General features: G+C 51.4%; 10 protein-coding genes across 10 annotated transcripts in view; 4 read left to right on the top strand and 6 right to left on the bottom strand.

Moving 5' to 3' along the window:
- PPTG_23013 (hypothetical protein) overlaps positions 1-316 on the top strand; it is a gene marked incomplete at both ends in the record, with an annotated part of 626 nt that extends 310 nt beyond the window's left edge. The window contains one exon of the mRNA XM_008907918.1: positions 193-316. Within this exon, the coding sequence (XP_008906166.1) occupies positions 193-316 (124 nt within the window). The remainder of the gene's footprint in view (positions 1-192) is intronic.
- PPTG_12215 (hypothetical protein) lies at positions 145-1,445 on the bottom strand. The gene has a single exon (XM_008907917.1). It carries the CDS (start codon positions 1,430-1,432, stop codon positions 608-610), a length of 825 nt encoding a protein of 274 aa, XP_008906165.1. The 5' UTR covers positions 1,433-1,445; the 3' UTR covers positions 145-607.
- PPTG_12214 (hypothetical protein) lies at positions 1,433-3,517 on the bottom strand. Its single transcript, XM_008907916.1, has one exon. The coding sequence runs from the start codon at positions 3,357-3,359 to the stop codon at positions 1,644-1,646; it is 1,716 nt and encodes a 571-aa protein (XP_008906164.1). The 5' UTR covers positions 3,360-3,517; the 3' UTR covers positions 1,433-1,643.
- Positions 3,518-3,659: 142 nt separating this feature from the next.
- Positions 3,660-4,169, top strand: PPTG_12213 (hypothetical protein; the record flags this gene model as incomplete). The annotated part of the gene is made up of 1 exon (XM_008907915.1): positions 3,660-4,169. One exon carries the CDS (start codon positions 3,660-3,662, stop codon positions 4,167-4,169), a length of 510 nt encoding a protein of 169 aa, XP_008906163.1.
- Positions 4,167-7,119, bottom strand: PPTG_12212 (hypothetical protein). Its single transcript, XM_008907914.1, has one exon. It carries the CDS (start codon positions 7,101-7,103, stop codon positions 4,494-4,496), a length of 2,610 nt encoding a protein of 869 aa, XP_008906162.1. The 5' UTR covers positions 7,104-7,119; the 3' UTR covers positions 4,167-4,493.
- Positions 7,120-8,390: 1,271 nt separating this feature from the next.
- PPTG_12211 (hypothetical protein) lies at positions 8,391-8,843 on the bottom strand (the record flags this gene model as incomplete). The annotated part of the gene is made up of 2 exons (XM_008907913.1): positions 8,391-8,550; positions 8,614-8,843. The coding sequence occupies 2 exons, from the start codon at positions 8,841-8,843 to the stop codon at positions 8,391-8,393; spliced, it is 390 nt and encodes a 129-aa protein (XP_008906161.1).
- A 100-nt stretch (positions 8,844-8,943) lies between these two features.
- Positions 8,944-10,701, bottom strand: PPTG_12210 (hypothetical protein). Its single transcript, XM_008907912.1, has one exon. The coding sequence runs from the start codon at positions 10,491-10,493 to the stop codon at positions 9,036-9,038; it is 1,458 nt and encodes a 485-aa protein (XP_008906160.1). The 5' UTR covers positions 10,494-10,701; the 3' UTR covers positions 8,944-9,035.
- Positions 10,702-10,830: 129 nt separating this feature from the next.
- Positions 10,831-11,690, bottom strand: PPTG_12209 (hypothetical protein). Its single transcript, XM_008907911.1, has one exon. It carries the CDS (start codon positions 11,652-11,654, stop codon positions 10,893-10,895), a length of 762 nt encoding a protein of 253 aa, XP_008906159.1. The 5' UTR covers positions 11,655-11,690; the 3' UTR covers positions 10,831-10,892.
- A 2,277-nt stretch (positions 11,691-13,967) lies between these two features.
- Positions 13,968-14,337, top strand: PPTG_12208 (hypothetical protein; the record flags this gene model as incomplete). Its single annotated transcript, XM_008907910.1, has 2 exons — positions 13,968-14,098; positions 14,169-14,337. 2 exons carry the CDS (start codon positions 13,968-13,970, stop codon positions 14,335-14,337), a joined length of 300 nt encoding a protein of 99 aa, XP_008906158.1.
- Positions 14,338-14,531: 194 nt separating this feature from the next.
- PPTG_12207 (hypothetical protein) lies at positions 14,532-15,184 on the top strand (the record flags this gene model as incomplete). The annotated part of the gene is made up of 3 exons (XM_008907909.1): positions 14,532-14,674; positions 14,741-15,033; positions 15,105-15,184. 3 exons carry the CDS (start codon positions 14,532-14,534, stop codon positions 15,182-15,184), a joined length of 516 nt encoding a protein of 171 aa, XP_008906157.1.
- Positions 15,185-18,917: the final 3,733 nt, after the last annotated feature.

Here is an 18,917-nt window from a genome sequence, read left to right as displayed (position 1 = left end):
GGGCAGTTTGGCAGTTTGGTGAAAGAGCGAGAACTGAGAACATTTTTCTACAAAACACGAAAAAAATTGTGTTACGTGGAGAGTATCGATAGGTTACGTTGGCAAATGCTACCTACCTTAGCAGCACTGCTAAATGCTTTTACTTCCAGTAGTTGATGGCGGGGTTATTTATTGAGACTTTGGGCACAACAGTGACAACGGCTATTGCTGGGGTGGCTATCTAGGAGCGGTGCTGAGAGCTACTACCAACCTGGTGATCAAGCGTCATGCGTCATTCCACCTGAGCTGGGCCACGGGTACAATTCACGGACTATAAGTGTCAGTCAAGAAAATGGCAATGCGGAGTACTTTGCCTCAGCTGCTGTTAACTGTCAGCAACGATCCAGAATTTGTGTACGAGGGCCGTACTGTCGAGAAGCTCCTAAAAAGTCTAAGGAAGGGCATCGGTCCGATGCCTTCCGATGATCGGCAAGGTCGTCGATTTGATTCATGGATGGGTAAACTGCGGCCACTACGAAGCACGATCATGAAGGCTTGGTCAATTCACGCAGACTGCCAATCCGCAGCAAATGCAAAACGCGTTATTCCCTCTCTTTCGAGTTTGCTCTTACTCGTATTTTGCCAACAGCATCGTCCACACGATATCAAAAGAGCTGCCACCGTTGCCACTACTGTTAACTTTGCTTTCCCAGCACGAACTGACTTGGCGCTTTGCCAAGCCAACAATACCCACACCATCCGAGTAAAAAGGTTTAGCTCCAGTCCTGCTGTCAATAGCACTTGTCCACCACTCTATCGCGTGTTTAACAGAGCTGTCCGGGGGTGCCGCAACTGATATTGCATGCACCTCGCCGGTAAAATCTCTAGGTGTCATAGAAGTCGGCAAAGCAGGAAAAAACTCATACCCTTCTCCATCATTCATGTTGGTGGTGAATGGCACAGCTCGACACGTCGTCGTCAGTTCATGAGCGATCAGAACCAGCCGCGCGTCAACCGATAGCTTGCTCTTCCCGCGCTTGGTCCGAAAGGAATTGAGCATCCGCAGCGCCGTCTCCGCATCGTCTTCTGTCATGTCATCTTCTGTGTCTTCTGAGAGCGTCAGCCCGAAGTCGTAGGCCCGAGTCTCATCCGGGGCGAATCTGGCCGGTAAGAAGCCGCACAAATGACTGGCGTGGAGAACAACAGCGTTGGTAGCTCCCTGTTTGAGCTGACACGTGCCGTCGGATGCAGACGCCCATGTCCAGTGGGAGCAATTCGCCTCTGTGATGCACAATTCAGCGCAGTGAGAGCTGGGCTCGGACTCCAGTGACAACAGCTCAAACCCCTCGAAGTGCCACTCGTAATCCCATTGCGCACGGCCATCACTGCCGCGCAGCCACGCCTGCGAAGAGCCGAATTGGGTCAACCAAGCGAGCCACACCAAACGTAGCATCTTTGAAAAAGATATGTGTCGATAACGCGTACTGTGACACTGAAATACTTCAGTCACCAAATGACGCTGCTCATGAATTTATTATGACTCAACACGATCGTCTTACTTGCTGCGCTTTACTACCAGGAAGACTGCATGGAAACTCTGAGTGGATGTATCACCGAGAGTTCCACGGAGTTCCTCTTAGCGCCCCTTTGCTCGTTCCAATACCTTACTCCTGCCAGCCCAAGAAATCTAGCGCCTCGCCACCGAGGTACAATGATCCCGTCACTAGGACACTCCAGTTCTCGTCCCACTGCTCCTCGTTCTCTGAGGCCTCTCCCTCGACAAGCGAGGCATCAGATTCCTCAGACAGCGCGCGCAGTTCATTGATGCAGTCCACGACCGAGTCCTTCACCGCAACGACGCACTTGCTCTGATCCTCCTTGACCACATGAGTCTTCAGTCCGGTCCAAATACGGGAAAGCGTAGTTTGCCACGGGTGGGACTCGTTATTCACATCATCCAGAACCGCCAGTTCGTCGGGTGAGTATGTTGCCATCACGCGCTGGAAACCGGCGATCTCGAGAGCCTCCGAGAATGTGTGTACCTTGGCCAGACTGGGACGCGAAGAGCTTGTCGGGCAAAAGTAAACACGGTCAAAGTGCTGATTCAGCAGCGGCTCGAACAGCTGCGCCACATTGCGCTCGTGATGGATAGTAAATATAAGCACACGCTTGTCGGCCGGTGTTGTTCGTACCGCAGCCTGGCGGAACCAGTCCGCACAGCATTCGAGACTGCGCAATGTGTGTGCACCGTCAATGTAGAAACGCATCTTATGTGCTTCATCCTCCCATAGCTGTGCTCGGCCCGGCCAGAAAGCGTGTTTCAGTCCTTCTTTCACATCTGGTTCAAGTGCATTAGCGATGTCCAGCTGGTCGGCAGCGTCCTCACCACGCTTGTTACGAAGCCACGTTGAAGCTAACGCCACGGCAAGGCCTGCGTTCGTGCGTTGATAGTCTCCGTGCAGACCCAGTTTGCAGTTCGCTCCGTCCGGTCCGAATCCATCCAGCGTTGGCACACGTACTAACGGCGTGGCAGTCTCAGCGGCACATTTTTCCAGCATCTGCATCGCCATCGGTTCCTGCGCAGTGGTGAAGGCCGCCACACCAGGCTTAAAAATGCCTGCCTTGGCGTAGGCAATCAGATCCAGCGTCTCGCCCAGCACGCGCGTGTGGTCCAGATCAAGCGTCGTAATACCACACACCACAGGCTTGCGGAACACATTCGTTGCATCTAGTCGTCCTCCAAGACCGACCTCCAACACGACAACGTCCACTTGCTCGTCAGCGAAGAGATGCAACGCCATGAGTGTGAGGAAGCGGAAGAACCAGGCCATTGGTGGGTACGGCCCACTCTGGTCCTGTGTGTGCTCCAATCCGTCCCACACAGCGTTAAAATGCCTCAAGAACACTTCGTCTGCAATGGGTTTTCCGTTAATGCGGAAACGCTCACAGGGAGAAACGAGATGGGGCGAAGTGAAGAGGCCAGTCTTATAGCCTGCTTGGCGTAGGATACGCTCCACCATGGCACAGGTAGACCCCTTGCCCTTGGTACCTGCCACATGCACCACAGAGAGCGCTCTTGGGGAGCTACTGTCCACGACGTCGTCCAGGTGCAACCGCTTGAGGTAATGCTGCATCATGGCAATGGTCTCTTCCCGTGTGGACACCTGCGTGTCCTTACCTGGCTGTAAGTCCTTGAACGCGGAGCTCACACCAAGCAGACGGTTCAGCGCTGCCTGCACTTGCTGGCTCATGTCCGCGGCGCTGCTAGTACTGCTCATAGGGCTGCTAGGCGCCGATGTGGCGCTACTGGCGCTGGAGGGTGCCACTTTGACGGGCGTCACGGGTGCAGCGACTGCGGGGGGCGCTGTAGTTAGCGTCATACTTGGACGAAGAAGTAACGACGCAGCCAAGCTCTCGCGGCCCAGAGACGATCGCGCAATGAGCCTGCACACTCGCCGTGTTCGCTGCGGTTTTATTTCCACCAATAGTAGCCATTTGAGGAGTGGGTCCTTGCTTGTAATTGGTTGTCTGGAGAAATTTTTATGTCACTATGTCACTAAAGTAGGAGCACCATTGGCTGGACCAGACGCCGTCCACACACGTCACACATTTCCAGTAAACTGTCCATTGGAGGTGAGGACCTTTATTAGTGTCGAGGAGCTGATCAACGACTGCAGACGATGGTGCGACTGGGAGTGAAGATTAAGAAGCGCGGGAAAGTGCCGCAGCGCCGCCGCAAGCAGAAGCCGCTGCGCAAGTTTAAGACCAAATTCGTGCGCGACCCAAAGGTGCAGGAGGTCTGGGACCACAACCTCACTACGCGCCAGAACTACGTCAACCTGGGTTTGCAGGCCAACCCGAACGCGCACGCAGCGTTGCGTGAGAGCATAGCGGACGCGGATGGAACACTCGAGGCTGCTGACGAGGCGAGGCTATTCGAAGTGCCCGACAGTGACTTCCTGGGCGAACGCAACCCCAGGCGCGTGGCTAACTATGTGTCTGAAGAAGAGGCCAAGTATCTGCGCAAACTTATCGCCAAATACGGCGAGGACTACAAGAAGATGGAGCGTGATGTCAAGATCAACAATATGCAGTGGACAGAACAGAAGCTGCGACGTCGTTGCGCGCGCCTGGCGCTGCTGGACGCCAACATCATCAGCAAACCGCAGGCAGAGGAAACACAGGACTGAGCGACTATGGTACCAATAGATTTCAACGTAATTTGCAACTAGCGGTGTGGTGGAGGCTCTGAAAGCTGCGTAGATTCTCTATTTTTTGTGATCCTTATGCGCCTTCACTCTACAGGAGACGCTGCGCGTCTGGTGTCCACGCGAACCCCCTTCCTACTGTCACTATTTCGCCGATGCCATGCTATACAAACTATTACCTGACGGCTTCCGAGCAACGCAAGTCACGCGTGGCGTACGATGGGAGCTCTAATACACTAATAAATACGCCGTGACTTGCACCAGCCGACTGCTTGATCTTCGTTGCTTGTCCAATTCAGTGCCAACTTAACCCGATGTTACGGTAACGTGCTGCAGCTGAGGTGATGTCGTGTCGGGCGACGACGCGTTAGAAGCCGAAGTGGGCGATGCCGAAGACGGCGACGAGAATGGCATTGCTGACGATGACGCTTTTCCACATGGGCCTCGAACCACAGACGTCGTAGATAAAGACGGCGGGGGCGAGATGCCACCGCAAGAGGATGAAGACGACGAGCCGCTGGTAGACCCCACAGTCGCGGTAGTTGCTACAGAAGAAGTCGAGCACAACGACCCGGAAGGAGATGACACAGAAGACGCGGCAGGACGCTGCATCTGCTTCAGCATTCCAGTCGATAGATTGGTCACACCAGCCAACGCAGCTCTCGCCTTTGCACTTGAAGCATTTCCAGGAGTACCCGTCGAAGACCCGGTACTCCCCTTCCTTGCTCCTGCGCTGGCAGCAGCCTTTATCGCTGCTGTGACACTGCCAGCGAGTTCCAGCGTAGCAGCGGCAGCCGCCTGGGCGTTAGCAGCCTCCTGTGCCTCGTCGTTAACGGCATTGACCACCACATGAGGCAGCTTCTTGTGGGCCACAGCACGCTTGTGATACGCACGCTTAGCCGCGCGTAACTGGTTCTGCACTTGGCAGCGTGGGCACGGACCGCCCTTGCGGTGACGATGTTTCGTGCCTTCCACCTTGTGCTCGGTGGCTTCAATCTTGCGCTTGAGTTCACGCAAATCTTGAGGGAGGTTCGTCAGGTCCGGCAGTGGCAGGTTCTCCAGCTTCGAGAGAGCCATTTTGGACAACGACGCGCCTGGTCCAACGATGCCCTTAACGTCCAAGTCTTGCTCCGTGAACGTCCCTTCTAAGTCTGCAAACGTCTCCTGCATCTTGAGCGTCATGAGTCGCTTGCGTTCCTCGCGCTTCTTCGGCGTCTTCTTCTCGCCCTTGCCCGGCGACTTGCTGTTACCCAGACCATTCTCGTGGCCAGTTGCTAGCAGAGGCACAAAGCCGCTAATTGTCGAGCCATCCGAGCCATCTCCACCGTTCTGCTGGCCACCAAAGGCGAGGCTAGTCGCCAAGGAGCCACCGAGCTGGTGTGGATGCGGTCCACCTCCACGTCCTGACGTAGAATCGCCACTGCCTGGCACATTGAAGTTCACAAGCTGCACTTGGTTCTTGTAGGGATGATGCAGCTTCCGCTTGTGCAGACATGAGCTCAGGATGTGGCTCACAGTGCGATTCTGGAATGTGCCAAAGTCCAAACTGTTCCAATCCTCGACAATATCGACGTTCGACGGACTCTTGCTGCTAATAGGACTGGATGCCATCACCTTGTCGTTGGGCTGCTGAATTGAGCGGTGGGTTTGGATCGCAGTGAGGCCATTAATAGCGGGGTTAGTAGAGGTGGTCGTACCGTTGGCACTTCGGCCAGTCATACCAGCTGACGTTGCAGCGTTCCGTGTCAAACCGTTGGCCTGCAGCCTCCGCTGTTCTTGCTGCTGAGCTGCCTCCAGATCCCACTGCAAGAACCGGTTCTCACGGTCGCACAGCACAGCGTGATCAATAGACGAAAGCAGGTCGTGCTCGTAGCTGTCGTTCTCCATTCCCCATACATTACCTTCCTCGTCTTCGTCCGCTTTGCTCTCGTCGTCTGTTTCCGCTTTGCTTTCCGTGTCCGGTGACACTGACACATGCAGTGCCTGCGGACTATCTGTTCGCGATAGCTTAGCACGTTTGAGCGGCGGGCTGGACGACAGCGACGCGCTGCCCAGCACGAGATCCAAATCATCGTCATCATCTTCGAACAATGCAGCAGTGACAGACTTCTTGCTAAGTGGCGAGTTCTTCGCAGCTAGCGGCTTCTGTGACGCACCCTGCCCTCGCAGGTATCCTGTCGTTGTCTTTGCTGCCTCGGTAGTGGCTTGGGTGGTCTTCTGCTGTAGAAATCCGTTGGTGCTGCGCTTCATGAATGGCGAGGCAGTAGGTGGCACCACTGGCGATGCCGACGTGGCACTTTTGGCGTCTTCTGCAGTGGCAATCTCGTTGAGTGCTAGCGGCTGCGGCTGCGTGTGCTGGAAGTCAAATACGTCCATGTGGTGGTCGAGGTCGCCGAGATCGAGATCCATCCAGCGTTGCAGCTCGTCCTGCGTGTCCATTTCCTTGTCGCCGTCTCTTGCTGCTATCCTAGCGAGGGCTTCGTCGTCTTCATCTTCCAGTGCCCGTCGCAGTCTCCGCGCGGCTTCGTCCTCTTCCTGTGTGCGCGACAGCGGGAATAGTCGCAGCAGCTGTTCGTCTTGACTCACCAGCGAGTCCACGCGCTGCACAGTCTCGCTGGCATCGCATGAGCTCTCGGAGAACTCTTTCATAATGTGCAAGAACTCGACACACGTCTGACTGCGCATGTCGGCGGACTCGGTTCCTTTAGCCGCGTCTTTGTTGGCACTAGCAGCGGCGGTGGCTGTCGCGGACACGCGCGGCGCGTCGGTACTTCCTGTCGCAGGTATTTGTAGGCGCAGCGGCTTCTCCAAACGCGTGGGCGCCGCGGTGGCCGCTTCTCGGGGCGACGTCATCTTATCGGCGGGGTCGGTGCTCTGCTCGTAAGCTCGGGCAATTATCTTTGCCTGCCCAGCCATTACGCCCAGACGACGGTGCAACAACGACAATAAATGGGTCAAAGTATGTGATTGGTCAAATTCTACGGCGGCCAATCACGAGTGCGTGTGGACAAATAATGAGTTGCCTGCACATAAAATGAGTTTTTTTTTGGATACAAATACCCAAAATTGCGCTGTGTCCAGTTCAGGCCTCTTGTGCTGGTTTTGCACCGAAGACTTCGACACCGATACACTCGCAATCAATCAGATCGCTCCAACTCACGTCCGAGCCGGCTCCGGTTAGGACTAGGTCAGGACTGATTTCACTTGCTTTTTGTATGAATTTACATGGATCAACGCGTGGCAGTACCTTTCGACCAAGCAGATGTTTATTTCAGGTGGGTTCAGGTTTATCTGCACCAAGTGGCTAAATTTGGCATACCATAAAGGCGGTATGCATGTTGCCGTGATTGCGGTGCTTGTTATGGTCTTGCCCTTGCCTTCCTTGTAAAGCTCAGAAGCGGTGACTACATGCCGGACACTGCTGGCTCAGATCTCTCGGAGTGACGTCATGCTGCCCCGGGATCTGCTGCTTATGGAATGGATACTAGGACTTGAAGTTGAAGACGGTCTCTATCTGCAGTGTGAATGCCTTTTATTGCGGCACTATGCACAATAGCAGCGTGCTGCTGTGGCGCTACTCCGTAGCCTGGTTTGCTGTAGCTAGGAAATCTAATATCATCTAAACTCTTGCGACTGACATATGAACTTACAGCAGGTTCACCATACGAAGGGATTGACATCTCTTGCGGACTCGGACTGCTGCATGGTATGGTATCGTCACTTGGGCATTCCTCGTACTTCTGAAGTACATGTTTGCTGAAGCAGTTGATGTCCTGTGGCCTGATCTCTCTGCCGCCATCTGATTACACTGTGTCCAGCGGAGAGCGCACGAAACAAAATGGTGCCGACGGAATGGAGTGTCAAGAACAGCGGATACAAGTCGCTCATAGTGCTCTCACGGTGTTGAATTCGCCTGCAACTACGTCAGTGAGATACGGCCACGGCACTGAGGAGTCTAATTCCCGCGGTCTGAAGTCATTGAAGATAATTCTGTCGTGATTGTCTGCACCTTACCATTGCTCGTTGCCTATCGGATGAGCTCCTAATCGCTTCGTTTTGCAGTGGCGAGGGCATCAAAGTAGTTGACGTCATGACAAACAATCCTCATTTTCTATACTGGTACGAGCTTCCTGCTTTACAATTCTTCTACCTAGCCAGGATGCGTTTGTCCGCGAGTGAGCTTGCACTTGCATACTTGCATGGCTACTTTTGCGAGTTGAAGTGCTCCAGAATTGCAGTCTCCAGCGCTCCATTTTCCTGGAGTAGATTGTCAGCGTTGGCCTGCAGAGCCGATGCGGTCGATTTCTTGCGCTCACGGTAGCGGCGCTGGCGCATGTTCTGCAGTTGACGCACATGGTGTAGCCTGTGGCAAGAAAAGCGATGTTAAAGAGAAGAAGATTCCGAATTGCTGATTATCTTTGCTTACCTGTCGGACGTGGGTATGGCCTTCCTGCGTTTGCTGCTGTTGCTGTCGCCTCTATTTCGACGACGAGCTATGGAACTCTGGTTCTTCGGTTCAGCAGCAGGAACGTCTTCATCTTCATCCTGGCGCGCCACACTTGAACTCACAGACCTTTCCTTGCGTTGCAGGCGGGTGCGAGGTGGCGAATCCTCCTCGGACTCGCACAAGATGAACGACAACGACATTGAGGCCATTCCTGCTCAAGCCTGCTCTTCCCGAAAGAAAATACACTGCTGGTTCATGTGGAGCTTTCCATCTCTAGATCTATATACTGCCTTTTTCAGGAAGCCACGTCTTCTCTACACAATGCAAGTCTATTAGAAATTGTAGTCACTTCCAAGCAAAGCCCAGTGGAACTCAATATCACCACTTTGCTTCTCTATAGTTTAGTGCTGTTCCAGTCCCTCCACGTCTTCTGACTTACGCTTCCGGATCTTCTCTCGCAGGTTCGCGAAACTTACATCACCCGGGTTGCACTTAGTTGTCGCGGCACTCTCAACCGCAGCCATCTCCTCTGCGCTTGGTGTACGCTTCACCATTGTAATGAGACGTCTTGCGTACTTTTTAGTAAGCTTCTGTTCCGAGTTCGCAATCACCTGCAGGCTAGGGTGGCGAGGTAGATCGGAGTCCGTGTATTCGTACGTTGTGGGTAGCAGATACACGAGCCGGCCACCTTCGCGCAACGTCTGGGCAGCAAACTCCAGCAGATCTTTCATCACGTCTTCGGCCGCGTACGGCTGCGTAGGGGCGATGTAGTTTGCCTGCTTGCTTGCCATATTCACATCGCTCTTGATTTGGCGCTTGCGTCCACTCTTACGAGCACCGGCACGAATTCCATAGGGCGGATCACATACCACCGCGTCGAAGAAACCCTTACACTGCTTAACGAGAGGTGACATGGAGTTGTCAGCGCGCACAAGCTCTGGAAGCGGAAGGCCATACTGCTTAAAGTTGGTAATAACGTTCACACGCTCCTTCTCGTCGGACTTATCGTCTGTGACGACAACACCAGCGCCCGTGACACCAACGCCAGTACCTAGCAGCACCCGAATGTCAATGTCCGTGCCGTAACACATTGCACCGTGAGTTCCACACGGGATCAAGACACTGCCAGTGCCTACAAACGGGTCGATCACCAGGTCCCCGGGCTGTACCAGAGCCATGTTGCACATCAGCAGAGCCATTTCCGATTCCATCGACGTGGGGCCAATGTACGCTCTGCGTTTCAGCGTCTGTTGATCGACCAGATCTCGTGCGCCGCCGCGTCCTCGATTCTTCTCGCTTCCGGCCAGCTCACGCAAGAAAAATATCTGCTTGGGTTTCATACCCGGATTCAGATCCTGGTCCAGACCCAGTTCCTCCAGCACCAGGAAAGTCTCGTCCGGATTCTTCATCTGCACAGGACCAGCAAAGGGCAGAGCGTCCCGAAACTTTTCACGGCGTTCGCGCTGTTCGTCCATGCTTAGCTTCTTGCCGAACACAGCCACGTTGATACGCCACGAACGTTTGTCGTCCTGCAAAATCTGCTGCTTCTGTGGTCCCTGGAAGGCCTCTACCGATGATACGAGCTCGTCGTAGCCACCACCATTGGCTGTGTGACCCCACACCTCGTACACGCCCTTGACAAGGATGCCACGCTCAGAGAGGAATTTGGCATGTTCTGCTGACGGGAGTTGAACCCGCACGAGCGGGGAGCTTTCGGGTTCCGGTAGTTTTCCGGTCTCCGGGTCCTTCAGCACCGTCTCCTCGACGCTGGGGAGCTTCTGCATTGTCAGTAAAGCCTCCAGTTCTGGGTAACGGAAATCGAAGTGCTGGTGAACGAAGAACACAAGATATTCGGGCATTCTGGAGAGGATTTCGAGGTGATCACAGTAATTCTGGAAGTAAAACAAAGGTGGGTATATAGTGAGGCGTCCTGTGACTAGATCCGATGTTCACGAAATGCTGCCGATGAACAGGACGCGATGTATACAGCGATAGCACTGCGTCTAAATGACCAAGCGTGTGGAACAGCGTTTTTGGGTGGACCTGATGAGGTTGATGCAAATTTTTGGTGTTTGAAACACAAACCCTTTCAAACTATATATTGGCTAATACAGTTCAGTGCGTTCACCTTTGTCAAAAGAAGCGATAAGTTCATTATTGTTTCTTATCGTAACTTCCTATTAATACTAGGAAAATCCTACAATCAACGTTTTGCTCTTACATGTACTGCAATAGCTGCACGATGCTCTGTCATCGACTCACAACGGACTAATCGTCTGGATGAACTCGCGGGCCAAGTGCCAGGCCTTCTTCACAGCTTCCTTCGTCGCAGGGTTGTCGATGTCACCGCGGCTCACCCAGCCGTGGATCATATCCGGGAAGTTTACCACGTTGCTTTGCTTGGCGATAGCAGGATTGGCCTTAAGAATCTTCTCGACCACTCCACCCTCGCTAACAAGAGGAGGGTCGTTGCCAGCCGCGCATAGAAGCTGAGGAACTCTTATGCTCTCCGTCATCTTCTCCACGGCACCTTCACCGTTCACGAGTTGTTCGACATTCCAACTGGGATGAAACGAGACGTGCCCCTTGATAGAAGGGGTCTCCATAGCCGACTGCTTCGCACCAACATACGCACCCCAGCAGTAGCCGTAGCTGCAGATGGACTCCACTCCGATCTCCTCCTGCAGGTAGGCGATGGCGTTAGCCACGTGGGCAGCCGCTACTTTCTCAAAACTGTTTCTCTTCAGCCATGCTGGGATGTCCACGCCGTCGAGAGTGACTGGGTAGTCACCATCAGCGGCGTCCACGAGCACCACAGTGTAACCCAGTTTGGCCATTGCTTCAGCGTCCTGCTTGATACGACCACTGTTCGGGCCAAAAATGTCTGGAATGGCAATCAAACCAGCCTTGGATTGGAGAGGGCCAGCGACAAAGAGCTTCGTGTTGCGGAAGGTCCTTGCGACAATTGCATTGGCGGCGGTCTCCTTGGACGGCTCCATGACGGTAGGGCAACAGCTCATGATTGCTTGGTGTTGTAGCGAGGTAGAGTCTAAAAGCGATAAATTGTAGAATAAGCCGATACGAAGTGGAGGATCGCACCGAAGAGCCTTGCTCTGACATTATCGGTGTTCATAATGTGTGCATGTTGATCGAATGGATAGAATACCATGCAGTGATGTAATCACTAACATGGCGAAGGGATTGCGACAGATTGCACAGATCTTGCACGATTGATCACTCTTTCTCAATAATCGTATACTACACATAGACGAAAGGAAGAAATGTCAATTCCGGTCCGCCGGTTCAATTTGGCAATTGAAACCTTTAGTTTAACGTTAGTACTAAGTATGATTGGCTAGACATTTGTCTACTAGGTAGAATCACTTAGTAAAATTAAGGGAGCTGCCTAATTGGAAAGACCATCACTTTTAATGTACGGATCTATTGTGTTGTATCCGTTAAATACTGTTGTTGTTGACTTCTTTCAAAATCCCTATTATTTCGAAACCTGTCCTGTAACCAGCCGCAGTTCCGATCGCACATAAGAGTATTAATACTCATCCCAATTCATTTATAATTTTGCGCGATTGCTGCGCGGTTCATTCAAAGAACCTAGGATGGAAATTTCGCACTATAAAAGTTTCAGAAATAGCTATTATGTTTGTATTATTGTTAGAACAAAAGATACAAATAAAACTTGAAAAGCCTGTTTGGACTGGTCCTTGCTCCCACAACACAAACAATCTTATTGTGTCCGGAGGTAGAGCGATACCGCTGCATGAAAAGCGGCATTTTTTCTGGATTTGAGACGAGTGCCGTGATGAAGCAAGTGGAAAGTTGTGGACGGCACGAGCTGGCGACAGTTCTGAAGGTTACAGGACTACATACTTCGTATTTGTGATAGAGATGAGTGCCTGCGGATCTAACTTCTGGCGCGATGCAAGTAGCAATTGGTCAATGAACTAACAAATCATGGACAACTAAACGGGAAAAATTGATCACTAACGCGCCACCTTACGCTCCAGATACCTTACTGACGGCGAGTGTGAAACCAAGCTAGACTCTGTAGACCGGCCATAGGACACGCTCGAGCATAGGGTTGGACTTCATCGAGCGTAAGCCTGCGCAGTGGTGGCTCAGCTTGACCAGCTTCAGTAACTGATCGGGGATTCGATTGCTCAGAACACCTTTTCTGCACGCGCGCCCTCGCTTTTGTTTCTTATTTCTAGTGAAAGCCTCCGATGGAGCAGTATCCCTAACTTGCCAGCGTCACGATCACAGCTGACGAACATCGTAAGCACTATTATAGTGGGCACGAATCTCCTTGGTATTTTGAAGACCATGTAAGAGTAACGCAAAACCAACCAGTAAGATATATGCATGGATGCCTCTTGATGTCGACATGCAAATCGTGCATTTCTTTCACGGGTAAGGCTGCGATAAAAATGTCGACATCGCCTGAAGCACCATGCTCGTGAAAAATCTAATAAAACACAGGTTAGCATATATACAAGTTAGCATTAACACAAGAATGATGTAGCGACTATCCTTTTAGCTCACGCGGCCCTTGGGAGGTATGAACACCGGATACAATGTGTCGAACTGAAGCAGCTAAAGTCCAGCAATGCCTGTACACACATTATTGAAGTGGTATCATACAATGTCTTGGGGTTGACAGAATCTTGAAGCGCATCCCCCACCGTGCGCGGGTCGTTGTGATAACCGGGTAAGATAATTCTATCGTCATTGACCATTATAGACGCGCGATAGCGCGAACAAATCGAACAAACAACTTGTGAATAACCTTGGCAGTGATGCTTGCATTGTTCTCAGGGGTCCCGAAAAATAAATATGCAAAGCAATATATTAATATTTTGATATGCAATATTTTATTTTGTCGCAATCTTACTAACTATTCATATTTTATTTTGATATCTAGTGAACACTCATATAATATTTTCCATTCCCTGACAACCAACAGTTTTGGGCCAGCAGCTAGAAACCAACCATCACACCTGCAGCCTTAAGAGCAAAACGAACGCCAATCCAGACCTGTGCAGTCACTCTTAAACATTTCCCACCGCCCTCACGAAGCTCAAAGTTACCGCAACCTCCTGTGCAATGAGTGCGTTTGCCTCGACCCGACCCTCCCGACCTTTCTCGAACAAGCAAGTCGCTCGGTTCTACTTCTCGCCGGCCCTCGACGAGCAAGGAGAGCCGACAAGCTATCAAGTTGCAAGGCTTGCGGTAAGCACCGCAAGCACACGCCTCGGTCGGGCTACACCAACCTGGTGTCACACGTTCGTGACAGTCACCCCAACTACGAGGACGCGATGCGAGATGCAAGCGCTGCAGCCACCGGGACGCTTGTCCCATGGGTCAGCCAGACGGCGACAAACCGGTTCAGTTGGATCGTCATGTGCAACCTCCCTTTCTCTTTTTGCGAGTCGGAAGAGACGCGAAGGTACGAAATCGTTACTGCATTTGACGTTTTGTTTGTATTTCTAATATTTGTACCACTGTATTAAATGTAGGTTTACTAACTTACCGCCGATCTGCGTCGAGACGCTCTATGGTGACATGGAGAGCGTCGTGAAGGCCGTCGAGAAGTCCATCGGCGAGGAGATGCCCAAGTCGTTCGGCCTCGTCATCGACGGCTGGACCCATGGCACCGAGCACTTCCTAGCTGTGTATGCATGCTAAGAGTCCTCGGACGGCCCTCGCTTCCCGCTCCTGTCTATGGCCCCGATAATCGACGAGCCGGATGATGCGCTCAATGCAGACGGCCACGCAGCGGCTATCGCACGGTTTTTGCCATTTTTTTTGGACGGAGCCTGGACGATGTGCCGTTTTTAGTCGGCGACAATTGCGCAGTCAACAAACGACTGTCTAACCTCATGGCTGTGCCACTTGTTGGCTGCGCAAGCCACCGTCTAAATCTCGCGATGCGTGAGTATCTAGCTCCCCATAAAAACACTCTGGCAGAAGTCCAAGCGCTTATGCGTAAGCTGCGTACACTCAAGCAAGCAGCCAAGCTCCGGTACGAGTACTATTTTTGGTATTACTTTTTTTGATAGTACTAAATCTGTCGTTACTATTTCTGCAGCAAAAAAACTGCTCTCCAGCCAGTCCTTCGCCAAGACACGCGATGGTCGTCGACGTTCACGATGCTCGCCCGTTATTTCCGCCTGTACGAGCACCACTCCCCGGATGACGAGGACCTCGAAGACCTCATCCCTTCGCGAACCACGCACCGTAGCCTTTGCAAGCTCTTCGACGAGCTGCACGATGTAAAGTCAATCTCCAAGAAGTTGCAAAACGACGGCCTAACGCTACTCGATGACCGAGACCTTCATGGCGGTTTGTTAGAAGTGCACCCTTCATTTGGAAACTATCAAGGTAAGTGTCTTTTTCGAATTACTATGGGATCAAAACTCCTAACTATATGATTTTGCTGCTATTAACGTTAGCACCCAACGCTCCCATCGTTCACTCGCCGAAGTTCGAGTCTGCAGTGGTTAAGATGCTGGGCGGAAGGCGACGCGACTGACAACTGCGGAGAAGGCGCTGCGGAAACATTTTCGACGCGTAGCAGCTGCTGCTGCTCCTCTCGACGACGAGCAAAGCACCAGCTTCGCTGAGCGGATCCTGAAGCGCAGGAAGGTTTGACGCAGCCCCCAGCACTTTTTTCCTGCTCAGCGCGATTCCACCTACGTCAAACGTGGAGCGCCTGTTTAGCTCAGCCAGATCGGTGCTGCGTCACGAGCGCCACCGTTTTTCTCCGCAGGCGCTCGAGATGATCCTCTTCTTGAGGGCCAACAGCTTGTACCGGAACGTAGCAACTGTTGATGCTTGTCTGCTGTAGATAAACTCGAGTACAAGCCAAGTTTGAAGCGACAATGTTTTATTCCTGTGTGCCGAGTTGTTCAATTGTTTATTTTTTTCTCCAACAAGTAGGTCAGGCGCTATCTATTTGCTTCGATCACCTTTAGTTGATATATATTGTATTTTCGGGATCCCTGATTCTTCACGGTCTATTAGCTAATGAACAGTTCTCTACTCCATACCCCACCCATTCGATAAACGTGAGTTTGTGCGGTCAAACGCCCTCTGGAAGGTGGGTTTGTGTGGTCAAACGGCCTCTGGACCAAACGTAGATCTTTTGAATCTTGTGTGACGTTTCATTTAGATCGAATATCCTCTTATCGACGGTAATACTTGTTAGCTTCAAAACCGAGAGCAGAGTAAACTGGAAATCAGAGTATTTCATCAACTGATCAATTAGTCTAGACAGGTTTCAGCACTGTTGGCTAGTGATGACAGCCTTACTCGTCAACGCATTCGGATCTCTACACCAAGATCAACAATCTGTTATATGTGAGTATGCGTGTGTAGTAATCTAGCGATACCGCTTTGTCAACAATTCAATGAATCTCCATCGTACTATGAATAGTTTACGCTTAGAGCAGCAGTATTCTGGCGAGAAAGACAAACTAAAGACATATCCTCTCTAGCCATTGCTCCTCCAAAGGAAAATACGCGAATATGCAGGCGCATATAAAGTGATCAAAAACACAGAATGTATTTTCATGGATGCCGATCTAACACCACATCACAGTCACACTCAGGTTTCTCTATTTCTACTTGGTGCAGCACCGCTTGACTTGGAACTGTGGTGCCTTGGTACATATATACACAGGTCGACTGTGTGGCACAGGAGTAGCTTGGATCACCGGCTTAATCCACACTAGTAACAGGTGCTAGCCACAACTCCGGCTTTTGCAAAACGTGGAGAAGAAGAACTTTACGTCGTAATGGTATTTGAGTGTAGTAGCATGCTGTTGAGCACACCATCGCTGTGTCCATGTGGAAGCATGGCTTCTTAAGCATACGCGAGTCGGCAAGAGTCAATACACTGAGATCGGTGACCTTGGTTGCCGGTCTCTGATGATAACGGTCTGAAGTGGATCACAGCTGGAAGATAACGTAGTTGTAGAGAGAGCCTTGGTCTACGCGCTGCTGGCTCTAGCCATTGATGCTACTTGTGACCACGTCTAACGCTACGACCAGCAACGAAGATCCTAGTCGGTCTCGGGCCAGTTGGACGTGAGCGCCACAGCCACCACTAGCCATTGAGCACCTTGACATCACGGCGAGCGCGATGACCAGCGAACACAGCACCAGTCGGTCTGACAAGACAACACGACGGCGGCGGCGACGGCGGCGACAGTACTGACAAAACCGAGCATGTGCTACTCAGTATTGAGATCACTGCCGTCAGATCGATGCAGCGAGTGCGATGTCCAGTAGTGATCATCTTCTTCAATGGCGAGGTGGGTGATTCGGTGCACATGGAGCCGTGTCGATCGAGCTTGGTGCGGCGAGCTGACGCTCACATGCATGTATTACGGAAGGTATTCAACTTGAAGTGGACGTAGCTGTGATCGCTGACTGGCTGCTTCTACACGAAACGGCCAATCAAACGGAGTGATCATTGCGATGAATAATTTGATTGGCGGAATGGGTCGAGCGAACCCGCAGGCGAAACTTCGGTTTCTCGCCTAGTGGATAGAATCCTCCGGTCGGTCGAAAGCCGCCTAGGGATAGATCACTCGTCATTGGACAATATTTCGTATAATTACTAGCAAGAAAACCAATACCTGCTTCAACCCCTATTTAACACACAAGAAATAATTAGGTAAATTTGACAGTAAAACAGACTTGCTCAACCGCGCTACCATCATAGCAAGCACCAGGGGCATGCACAATCATAGTCAACACGGGGCTATAGCAATCACTATCGATTAGGAGGTGGTGTATAGTACGGCTATCTAGAAATTCGGTTGTATTGCTAGTTTTGAGGTGGACCAGCGGACCGTCCAGAATCGAATTTGTTGGCTTTTTTAGTGGCATGCTTGGGATTTTGGCATACGAGAAGGAAAAAGGAGCGATGGCCCTTACGCTAGGCGCTTTGTGGCACACCGTTCCAATTCGTAATAAGTAAGTTATTGCCATTATGACTTGTGGCATGGACATGTGATATGGGCGGATACAAAAATATAAACGTGAACACCTTTAATCCTACTATTTTAGCTGATCTTCTTGCTGTACCAAAATGAATGATGTGGCTTCGTGGACCACGAGACACTAACAAAGATAGGCTATTGGATAAACCACACAGAGCAGAATGCTCGTGTACAGCTTTCTCGATGCCGTGGGCATAACTTGCTCATTGTGATGGCGTGGACAAACCGTGGCGCGTTTGTAACGAAATCTTCTAATGCTGCGTTACTGGATGGATCGAAGACGAGGTTATTTGAGAACACTATTGTACTCGATTTTGCTGCTACATTCGTTGCGTTGTTCAGTTGTCGTACGTCGTCTTCGTAAACAACGACTTTGGCTAGTCTCGAATGGGAGGATATAGCAGGTGACAAAAACGACTATGATAGCTTCGCAAGCTGACTCTGCGCTTCAATACCGACACACATCCCGACTTGGGTCTCCAGTGCAACTTGGACAATAACGTTGCCAATACCGGAGCCAATGTCCAAGAAAATGTCAGTGCCTTGTAGTCGAGGTAGCACAGCTAAGATCGCCGTAACACCAGCTTTAGAAATCTCACCTGAACGATGCTCAAGGTTGGGGCGCTTGGGTTTGACTTGCTTCCGGGAAACGGACCGGAAAACATTGTCAACAATTTGATGAACGTATGCCGAATCTCTATTTACGCGTACGGCCATCCCAGTAGTAGGCGCGGCTAGGTCGCGCTGCAAACCGGTGAAGAAACGTCTTGGAAATCGATCCAAGTTCGTCCCGTGTGTTCGTTTTAGTGTTTTCAAGCGTATCTGCAGCTAGTGTCGTGTTATTCCGGTAGTCATCATCTGCTGCCACAATAATTTCCAATCGATTCGATGACCTTCGTTGAGCTGCGCTTTTGTAAGACAGAATAACAACCGATCTTCCTCGTTGGATAAATCAGACATCTGTGTGGTATAGCAAAAATGTCACGGAATCATGGTGAGGACTTGTACTTCACGATGGAAATTGTAGAGTGAATTGAAAATTAAAACTAACTGCAGGCCTACGAACTGGACACGCTCTTGTGTCCAACGCATTGCCCGTAAACAACGGTCAGGTCAGCGTCCAGTAATCCTTAATAAAAGAGAGGGACTTTATCAGGTCTAGAATCGTAAACGGAGGTAACTCCGTTACACGACCTCCCTTGAGAAGAAGAGGCTTCGGCTCGGGAAGGTTGCTGCGAAGGTCTTCGCTCCGTTACA

Source organism: Phytophthora parasitica (assembly GCF_000247585.1).
Source record: "Phytophthora parasitica INRA-310 unplaced genomic scaffold supercont2.28, whole genome shotgun sequence".
In the NCBI taxonomy this organism is placed as follows: Eukaryota; Oomycota; class Peronosporomycetes; order Peronosporales; family Peronosporaceae; genus Phytophthora; species Phytophthora nicotianae.
Note: the sequence above shows the minus strand (reverse complement) of the source record. Positions and strands in the feature narration are given on the sequence as shown.

What these genes read in the sequence shown, in the direction of transcription:
- PPTG_12210 (XM_008907912.1), bottom strand. Translation starts at nt 10,493, where the DNA reads ATGCCCGAATATCTTGTGTTCTTCGTTCACCAGCACTTCGATTTCCGT.
- PPTG_12212 (XM_008907914.1), bottom strand. Translation starts at nt 7,103, where the DNA reads ATGGCTGGGCAGGCAAAGATAATTGCCCGAGCTTACGAGCAGAGCACC.
- PPTG_12215 (XM_008907917.1), bottom strand. Translation starts at nt 1,432, where the DNA reads ATGCTACGTTTGGTGTGGCTCGCTTGGTTGACCCAATTCGGCTCTTCG.
- PPTG_12209 (XM_008907911.1), bottom strand. Translation starts at nt 11,654, where the DNA reads ATGAGCTGTTGCCCTACCGTCATGGAGCCGTCCAAGGAGACCGCCGCC.
- PPTG_12214 (XM_008907916.1), bottom strand. Translation starts at nt 3,359, where the DNA reads ATGACGCTAACTACAGCGCCCCCCGCAGTCGCTGCACCCGTGACGCCC.